Source organism: Morone saxatilis, unplaced genomic scaffold (assembly GCF_004916995.1).
Source record: "Morone saxatilis isolate NCDOM2014 unplaced genomic scaffold, NCSU_SB_2.0 Contig21, whole genome shotgun sequence".
Taxonomy (NCBI): domain Eukaryota; kingdom Metazoa; phylum Chordata; class Actinopteri; family Moronidae; genus Morone; species Morone saxatilis.
The window spans coordinates 17,100,876-17,110,882 of record NW_023339774.1 but is presented as its reverse complement, the minus strand read 5'-3'; the positions used below and the strand labels follow the sequence as shown (position 1 = coordinate 17,110,882).

General features: G+C 38.0%; 1 protein-coding gene across 1 annotated transcript; it reads right to left on the bottom strand.

Annotated features, from left to right (window-relative positions):
- Positions 1-5,326: 5,326 nt before the first annotated feature.
- On the bottom strand, positions 5,327-8,795 carry ptges (prostaglandin E synthase). The gene is made up of 3 exons (XM_035668476.1): positions 8,570-8,795; positions 8,363-8,445; positions 5,327-6,449 (listed from the first exon to the last, which is right to left on the bottom strand). The coding sequence occupies exons 1-3, from the start codon at positions 8,684-8,686 to the stop codon at positions 6,200-6,202; spliced, it is 450 nt and encodes a 149-aa protein (XP_035524369.1). The 5' UTR covers positions 8,687-8,795; the 3' UTR covers positions 5,327-6,199.
- Between the last annotated feature and the right edge of the window lie 1,212 nt (positions 8,796-10,007).

Genomic DNA, 10,007 nt, shown 5'->3' with positions numbered 1-10,007 from the left:
TATATATATATATATATATCCTACATTTCCCATAATGCAACTCAATTGTGTTTTTAATTAGACAAGCTCTAAATGTCTACTTCTTTCAGACCCCACACTTCCACTTTGAAAAGCTTTCTGTTAAAAAAATGCTTTTTGTATCCTAAACTCTTCTTAAAAAAAATCTCTTCAACTTCCGCTTCTCCATCATTTTCATTCTTCCTGCATAATTTGTTTTCATCAAACCGTAGAAAAATACATCTTTCAAACAATGGTACTATCCCAGCAACCGCCCCACTGACTCCAATGTTAAGTGACACCAGAAATGTCAGGAGATTTTAACATTTCTGACACCACAAACACATATTAAGGCAATAGGAATTACACTCTGTGAGTAAAACACTAGAGTTTGAGTGGCGCCTCTCAGCTTAATCTCTGTTAAATGAACAGTCTGACCCAGGAGTCACGCCCTGGCAGTTACCATCACCATGGTAACCATTAATTGCAGGTGGCGACACACAGCTGATTGAGATTTACTGATGAGGCCGTTTCTCTGATCTCTGTGGTGTCACTGTAGCTTCATGACAGACCTGTTACTTAACTAACTATAACATATGCCTACATACACGATAGGAAAAACACATGCATGCACGCTTGTTTATATGTATTAAAAAAACAATTCACTGGCATATCTCACAGGTTTTAGTGATATAAATAACACATGGTCATAAACACACATAGACCCACACACAGAGAAACAACTCAACTCCCTCTAGTACAGGGCGTGTATTACCTTTATTCCAACTAGGACACTTGAATTATCCCTACACTTAAGCTAATTTAAGTCCTTATACTAAAACTAAACCTTTATCCCTTTGCTAATACCCCCCAACTCTTCATACTCATTCGTATAAAGTTAAGCCAGCAAGGCAGTTCATCCAGTTATGAAGCAACGCTGTTGAAGCAATACAGCTCTGTGTCAGCAGCCAGCAATCCCACAGCAGTTTATTCAGAAATTGCATTCTCTTGAATAAATAAACTTTTTCTTTGTACTGAGGAAGTTAAATGAGTCATGTGAGTCAGTGTGAATCGAAGATGAAACAGGGAAAGTGTTCTGAGTAATGAACACTAGACAGTCAGGAAAACCCAAAGAGAAAGCTTTAAGGATCCACTGATGGGTAGGGCAACAAACTGGGAGCTGTGGTTCTGACTTTGCTAATGTAGGTATGAGAGCGCCTCTATGTGGTGGTTTCACAACACAGCAGCCTTCAGATCTTGCATGAGCCTCCTCCTTTCCCCTCACGCAATTCCTCTGTTCTCCTCCTGCCTGCCTCAGTGTGAACCCCTCCAACACTATAACACAAGTCAGAAAAAGTAAAAGGGGAAGAAGAAGGGGGATTTTTACAAAGGTACTCTACTTTAGTGTTTATTACTCTGAATGAGTGTGGGTGACTGGGGGATGCCTGGCAGTTACAGTTTGTGACACTGCTTCTCCCACTTATGATGTTCCTATTTCTCCTGTATTTCTGTCAAGTACTCTTTGTTCCTACCTCCCCTTGGCATTTTCACTGTTTTTTGTTTTTGTTTTTTTTTTGTATTTGAATCTATATTTACTGTTTAGACTGTTGCTGAACTTCTCTGTGATATCAAAATGAAAGAAAATTAACAAAAAAAACACCAAGTGTCTTAAAATATTGTATCGCCATCGTTTTTAATGCCAAGTACTACTTGTAAATGTTTGTGTATCAAATGTGGCCTCAAATGAAACTGAACTATATTATTATTATTATTATTATTTGAGCAATTATTTTAAACAAGTGCTGTAGACCACTGCTGTGAAAGTAGTCGATTCTGTTCATTGATATGTAATAAATATTTATGAAATTTGAACTGTTTGGCTTTTTTTTTTATTGTTTTTCGTTTTTTACAAGTGATGTCTTACAAAATGTTGAACAATGGGACTACCAACAGTGTCATTATTAATTTTAGAATAAGCAGTTTTTTGGAGTCCAGGCATTCTCTGGGGTAGTTGTTGAGATGTTTTCGTCCGGACGAGAGTGGTCCTACTGATCTACCCTGGTATGGCTAAAGCAATGGTTAGTTCACATGTCTATAAATATTACTATAATACATTTGGTCTAAAATTAAGACTATTGGTAGCTGTACATCTTGACTTATTTTAAGAAATCTTAATAAGTGAAAATCACTAACCGCACTGGCATTCAAATGTGTTTGTTTGTAGCAAAAGAAATCTCATATCTAAAATGCTTTCAAAAAAGTTTATTCCCCTTTTTTCCAGTGCAGACTTAATTTTAACTCATCTCTGAATTCCTCAAAACCTTTCATCTCTTTGAGCTGTTAATGACACGGTAACACAGTTCCTGGGGGATACGAGCAAACACACACAACCCCACTTGAAATTAAATTTCTACCAGATCAAAGTGCATCTGCGTCTGTGGTATTTACTGTAATTATACAAAAAACTAAACTGGAAAGTCAAAGGTCTACTAAGTACCACCTGTGCTGCCATGTAGGCTAATGAGCAGTTCAGGTGAGATCATGCAGGAAGCCACACAATTTGTTCTCTCAGAAGGTGAAAATTGGAACCTGTGATTGTTAATTAGCAGTGGTGGAAAGTAGCCAAATGCATTTACTCAGGTAATGTACAGTTCTGAGGTACTTGTATGTACTTGAGTATTTCCATTACTTCCATACTTTTTGCTTCTACTGTACAACATTTCAGAGACAAATATTCTATTCAAATACTTTACTCCGCTACATTTATTTTACAGCCGTAATTTTCATATTAAGATGTTACAGAAATAAAACATATAATAATCTCATAAAATACAACACATTGTGCTGCAGTGGCCCAGTCCGACCTACGGCCCTTTGCTGCGTGTCATTCCTCTCTCTACTCCCCTTTCCTGTCTATTCTTCGCTGTCACACAATTAAAGGCAATAAAAGACCAAATAAATAAATAAAACATTTAAAAAAATACAACACATTGTTACTGATTAAACCAGTAGATCCACTCCCTCAACCTTCATGGTTGACTTTAAAATTTCAAATATTTAAAAAAGCAAAGATTCAAGAAAAGTAAAAAATATATACAATACTTTACAAATAACAAATACAATATGAATACAAAACTTTTATTTTGATACTAAAAGTACATTGTGTTCATGAAACTTTTTTGTTTTTACTTACTTATCATATTTTGTGAATGCAGTAGATATTGGTACTTTGACTTAAACCAGCTATAACTGAGGCCACTTGCGGTCAGCAGAAACAAGTTGTGAACCAGTAATCATCACCTTTTAAGTTGATATGTAGCAAACTATACTATAACGCAATTATCATTAATTTGAAGCTTTGTTTTTCTGATCAACCTTGTTGATGTAAGTCCTCTTTTAGCACTGTTTTTGGTCTGTACTCTCTCTAACTCTGTCTGCCTGCTGCTTGGTGCTAAGTATGTGTTGCCACTCTGCACAGAGCCAGGCCTACACCCACTGAACAATAGACTGTCCTGTCCAAAATAAACTGATCTCCTGATGTGAACCGAACAGGGGCAATGAAAACAGAGCTTTTTTTTTGTTCACTTATTGTTGTACTTGCGTGCCCTGTGTTTTATGTGTGCTTCATAAGTTGTACAGTGGCTGACAAGGACGAATGCACTGCATCTTAAGAAAACACATGCAAATAGACGAAACATGAGCATGTAGCAGTCATTTATGAATTAATTCATGCTGCTATTGGTTTTTCCTTTTCCCTATTTCATTGTGGATCAATCGGAAACGTTCCTCTGAGTTGATTAGAGGTCCATTCAGTTCACCTGTTGGGGGGGGGGCTGCTGCTGACTCATCAACAATGATGGAGAGCAGCTTGGTGGTTCCCCTCTTGGCCAATCCGGGAGTGACAAGACCCTTTCTTGAAGACATAAGAGAAATGAGGAACTGCTCACCAAGTGGCATTCTGATCCTTTCTCCTCTCTGAGACATAGTCAGCCTGAAACTCTCTTCTTAAGGCCCCTGAGAGTCCTTTGCTGTCTCTCTTGTTGCCATAAAGTGTTTGAAAATTGTCACTTGCTACCCAAATACCTGCTGCCTGCATAAAACACAACCAAAAAGTTATGAGACTAATGAAGTTATTAAAGTCAGGTCTCGGTATAACCCTTCATCGTTTTCCTGTTTCTCCATTTTGCGGATTTGCTGTATAACGCGCATATTCAGGGTAAAGATAATAAAACTGAAAAGTAATATATAACTGGATTCAGGAACAAATACCACGTTTGTTTGTTTCTATGACTTTCAAAGGACCATAAAATATCTCTGTGCCAACCAATCCCAGTCTCCATTACTGTATATGCAGCGTGTTTGTGTACTTGCAGGGTGTTCTCTAAATACTATACATGTGTTGTAAAATGAATGTCTTAATTTGCTTGTGTTTTGTCTATTTGCTCGTGTTTTCTTAAGTTGCAGTGCGTTTGCCCTTGACAGCCACTGTACAGTTGCCATAAACAAACGAAGGTATTGATTGACTGATCTGGCATGAAAAAAAAAACAAATGTAGACAGCAATTTCCGGTCACTGTGATTTTTGTATGTGTGAGTCATTCCCTTGCAGCCCATTCACCTGGTGAGTCACTCGGCTGAAAAGAGTGTGTAGTATAGGAAAGAGGATATGGGCCTTGTTTCCTTTTACCCTAAAGGTATAGGCATGTTGAGACAACCACGCTGCTGATACATACACAGGATATAGACACACCCATGTGTCCCCAGCATTGTAATTAGCTTTATATTTCACCCTATGTATTGTTATTGATTCAAAGCAAAGGATTAGGCTTCTCTAGTCCTCCCACCTTCTCAGGATTTGCTATATTTCTTTTGTTTGGAATAAAAACTCCATAATCACTAAACATTCCACTCAGTAATTTGAGGTTTAGTCATAGCTGGAAAATAACTATAAATGGGATTACCTGGGGAATACATCATTTTAGGACTGGGATTTTTTTTTTTGTTTAAAGCCAAATACAAGTTAGTCACACAGGAGTGAGAAATGAGAGCTGAGCAATATCTCTCAGTATGTCTATAAGGGCCGCCCCCCTGGCCCCTCAGAATATGACTGTGAACACAGCACAGCCAAAGTTCTTACATAATAGGTGGAGGAATGCTGGAGCTTTGCCGCGGACTTCTGGATCATATCACACTCGCACACAACCACACACACAAAGTGGGGCCCTGTCCCTGCAACACCAGAACAAACTGTCTCTGCAGGACCAGGCAAAGTCAACATTACGATCTTTCTACTAAAACACAATTGAATGAATTAACACACGTTCACATGGTTGCATGTGTGAATTGTTTTATTGTCTACAAAAATGGGATTCAAAAAGATCACTGTATACGTTAAATTTGAATAATAAATTATTAATACAATACTTTAAAAACAGCCTCGAAAAATGTCTTCACAGATTCAATAAAAATGTTACACATCAGAAAACCTCTCACTATTTTTTCTTTCTTTCTCTACAGGTTGTTGTAAGATTTATTCTCAGTCCAAACTAAGGAGTACTTTCTTCTTCCTTAAAAGGCGCTTGAGAGAGGGAGTAAAAGCATCAAGCTCCATTTTCACTGAGTGGTATTAAATCTTTCAACAGATCATCAGTGATCATGCCAGGATTCATTATGGTTTTGTTGAACATACTACGCAAAGAAATGTTAACACAACAGATGGAATATCCACACAGGAAACAGATCAAGCCATAGAGGATACAACACCACATAAATGGTGGTCTGTGTTGTGTGTAAACACACAAGGGGGCAGGGATCAACATACAGCATGGAGCTAGAAAATATTCCAAAGTGGCTTAAACTAAATGTCTGTCAGTGAATCATTTCAACAAAACCTGGTTAAAAAACTCAAACAAGCAACAACCTTCATTTACATTTTAAATACAGTACAAGATGTTATCTTCACATAACTATATCACAGTTAAACGTTAATAAAACGATAAAAATACTGACAAAACCAGCTGCGGTGTCCACACACCTTATATTGCACTGTCACTGACATTCTGACACCGCTTGTCTGACGCTCCCCCTCCCAGGAGGCCTCTGAGATATCCTCTTCCTGCTTTTACTGACACAGGCATCAGGTCATAACAGCCGTTTTTCAAACCAGAGTCCCACCTCCAGTTCAGTCACTCATTTCTGGATATTTAGGCATAAGCTGCGACTGCCATCAGGACCTGCACAGCCATTGAGACACAGGGAATCTGCGCAACGGTGTAGGCCACAGAGCGTGTCGGTGCCGGCAGGGCCAACAGGTAGGCAATGGTGTGCAGCATGCGAGCCATGAAGAACACCACGAAATGAAGGCGGGCCACAGCAAGTGAAGGTCCAGTCAAGGAGTAGATAGCACCCACAAAGAGGAAGGGGAGAATGTTCTCCATGTCGTTGATATGAGCTCTATAGAAGAGAGAAAAAAGGCGATTTAGTACCACATTCTGGTTACTGGTTCAAATTCTGGACTATGTTAAGTTCCCTCTGGATTTTCCTGGAAAATTGGTGCTCTTGAGAATGAGAAATCATTACTTACGTAATACTGTGGATTCTGTCATTTCTCAGTATAGTGACTCATCAGTTTAATTTAATCTGGATAAAAGCTTGTCTCACTTGCATCACCAGTGGGGAAGGAAGTATTCAGATCTTTTACTTAAACGTACTACACAGGGTTTTTAACTTGTTATAAAAGTCTCAATATAATACCCGTTCCCTTTTATATGACGTACATAAACACAATACCAGCAGTGAAAAGAAAAACGCTATTTCTATATTGTTATCCTTAATGCCTGCCACCAGGTGGGATTCATTTGGATTCCCCTTGAAATCAATGTAGGTAGGAGGGGGTAGGAAAACTGCCACTTCAAGAATCAACACAAAATAAAAGTTCCTTGTAGGGGCTTTAGGGAAAACTACAAAAAAAGTAGGAGTCCTGAATTGAAAATGTACTTAAAGAATTAAAAGTAAAAGTAGAAAAAAATAAAAGCAGAAAAACAGTCCCCTGTGACTGTTATATTGATATTTATTGATATTATATCGTATATCAATTTTCTGTCACTCAACTAATCGTTTCATCTGTACTTGTATATTCTGTTGAATAATTTAATTTACAACGAAACATATTTTATAAGATCCTTAGTGTGCAAAATCTTCGATGTGTAAGTGGCATAAAATGAAAATACTCAAGTAAAGTACCTCAAATGTGTACTTAATTACAGTACTTCACAAAACAGTCGATGTCTGTTATTTTCTCCTGTTGGCAGCAACTTATCAGCCTCCTTCCTCTCCACCCACCGGGTTCAAAGTTTTAATATTATTCTAAGAAAAGCTGCCCTGTTAAAGGCTCAAAACCAGCACATAAAAAAGATGTTTGGACCGGCAGCCAATTCGTCATGTTGTAGCAAGCCACAAACATATTTGAACCCAAACATGATTTAAAAAAAAAAACATATTAGGATTTGTAGCTGTGTGGTCATTTCCTGTCACAACTTCAATTAATCCAAGATAGACATTCCGGGAAAAACAGAAGGAAAAGTTTATACTAGTCGAAAAATATCTGCTTTCCTCTCTGCTGTCACGGGCAAGTTAAAACAAAGCAGTGGAGCATATCTACACCCGGCTGCCAACTCTTGCTGAAAATCAGTGGAGGAAACCAAGATCTCACCGAAGAGTTGCATGTCAATGGAAAACAATTATTAAATATTTACTGTAAAAACATTTGCAGGAAGTATTAAAGTGGTATTAATTAGTTGTAATGTGTCCCTGTTCTACCAAGTCACACAAACTCTGGAAGCTTCTATAAAACCTGTGAACACTCAGTATTTATCATAACCTCTTACTAATCATAGACAGTGACTGCATAATTAACAGCAGGATCTGAATGTAGAAACTGCAGGGCAAGAAGTGTAAAGGATGTATGATGCTATTAGTGCTGGAAAGTACATTAAGTGGTGTAGATTAGTACAAGTTTAAGGTAGCCTACTTTACTTGTACTCCACTGCAGTTCAGAAGCAGATGTACTGCAGTGCTTTTTACTCTATTATTTGACAGCTATAGTTACTTTACAAATTAAGTATCATGAACTTATAAGATATGATTGCATTGTTAAAAATGAACCAACTTAACAGCATATACAACACTTAAAACAACTTGTACTAAAACACTATTTAAATATTTACAGTAGACTATTTTTACTTAGTACTTTTACTTAAGTAGTGATCTGAATACTTTCTCCACCACTGACTGCTTCAGTTACAGTTGTTCGGGGGATTTTTTTTATAAAGTAAAAGCATGTCGTGACAAACTTTCTGCTGTCTTACCTCCGGCATCTCTCCACGTATGGATCCTCCCTGTGGTACTGTAAACCTCCGTGCCTCACTGCGTCCTCAGGGTTGGCAAAAGCCTTTCAGGGAAGAAGAAAAAAAACTTTGCATCAGTGAAAGATCCCAGGTGTGAGATTATAAAATGTTGCAAAATGACATCTGTCTCCGCTTTGAGCCGTCTCTCTATTATACATTGTCACTCACCTTTTTACGCAGCCTCACTTGTCCCGTTATTACCGCAATTATGTACATTTTTATCACCAGGAGCACGCCGTAGAAAACAAAACAGGAGAAAACCTCATTTCTTATCATGACTGCCATGGTTCGATTTAAATATCCAACCTGAGCCGCTTTGTAAATCGAAGAGGAGCTTTGAGACTGGTGCGTGCGTAAAGCTAAAAAAGTGAGAGTGAGGGTGAAGCCGAAGGGGAAGGCTTTTTTGTACTGATGCCTCCTCCCACTCATCAAAAAAAGATCACAGTTCAGACAGAAGAGACGATGCTTCATTCAATATTCTGTAACCCAGACTGAGGCGTTCACCATGGCACGCAAAAATGTGTTCCTGCAGGCAATAGTTAAAAGGTGACATAAGCAGTTGTGGAAGAAGGACTGACGCCTTTCACCCACAGTAAATTGCCAAATCGTGGCAATACTCTACTCCAAGTAAAAGCGTGTTAGTAACAACATTTATTAAAAGTATTAAATGTATTATGTAAGAAGCATTTAACTGTTGTGGCTGGTAGAGGTGAAGTCATTTTTAACACTTTGTATAGTACCCCCAAACTAGGGTTGGCAGCTGGGGTGGTGAGGGAGCTTTTAGAGATGACAGCTCTAGGTCTGCCACTACAGAACCAAAAAACTTTCCCTTCAGACTCATGACCTGACTCAGAGCTGACTTTCAGAGCCAGCATGTCTTTTAGTTTACGTATTATGGTGGTCATACTGGGAAAAAACATTTCATGTAAGACTGCTGGCAAAACATGGGTTGGTTGCAAAACAAAGCATTTCCACCGCATTATTTTAATGATCCGTAGCTTGGTTGCTCAACATCTGTCATACTTTTACGCAGTAGAGTATTATGAAAACATTTTAATGATATAGCAGGGGAGGAAAGTACGTTTACTTAAGTAGGATGAGGTACTTTCTGCTACCTATACATGGAAGTAGTATTCACTGTAAATCTTTAACTTTAAATATTAACTAAAAAGCTTTTTGTGTTGACTCTGGTGACACCTGTGAACAAACGCACTAGTGTTTCCTCCGCCTTGTTTCATTGATTTCAAGGGGAATCAGACTGAATCCGACCCAGTGGCAGGCATAAAGAATAAAAATATAGGTTATTATTGTATCAACTTCTGGTTGATGGTCTCCTGTGCTTATGTAGGTCAAAGAGGCATCAGTATTAAACTGAGACTGTTTTAGATAGATAGATAGATTCAAGTTTTATGACCAGTTGTAGCTTTGAGTGTGAAAATACTCTTTCAGAAGTAAAAGTTAACTAAAGGAAAAGCACAAACGTATATGGCATCAAAATATAGTTAAAGTACCAAAGTAAAAGCACTCCTTATGATGAATGGCCCATTTCAGAATCATATGCCATATTAATGTATATGTATATGTATATGTATGTGTGTATATGTGT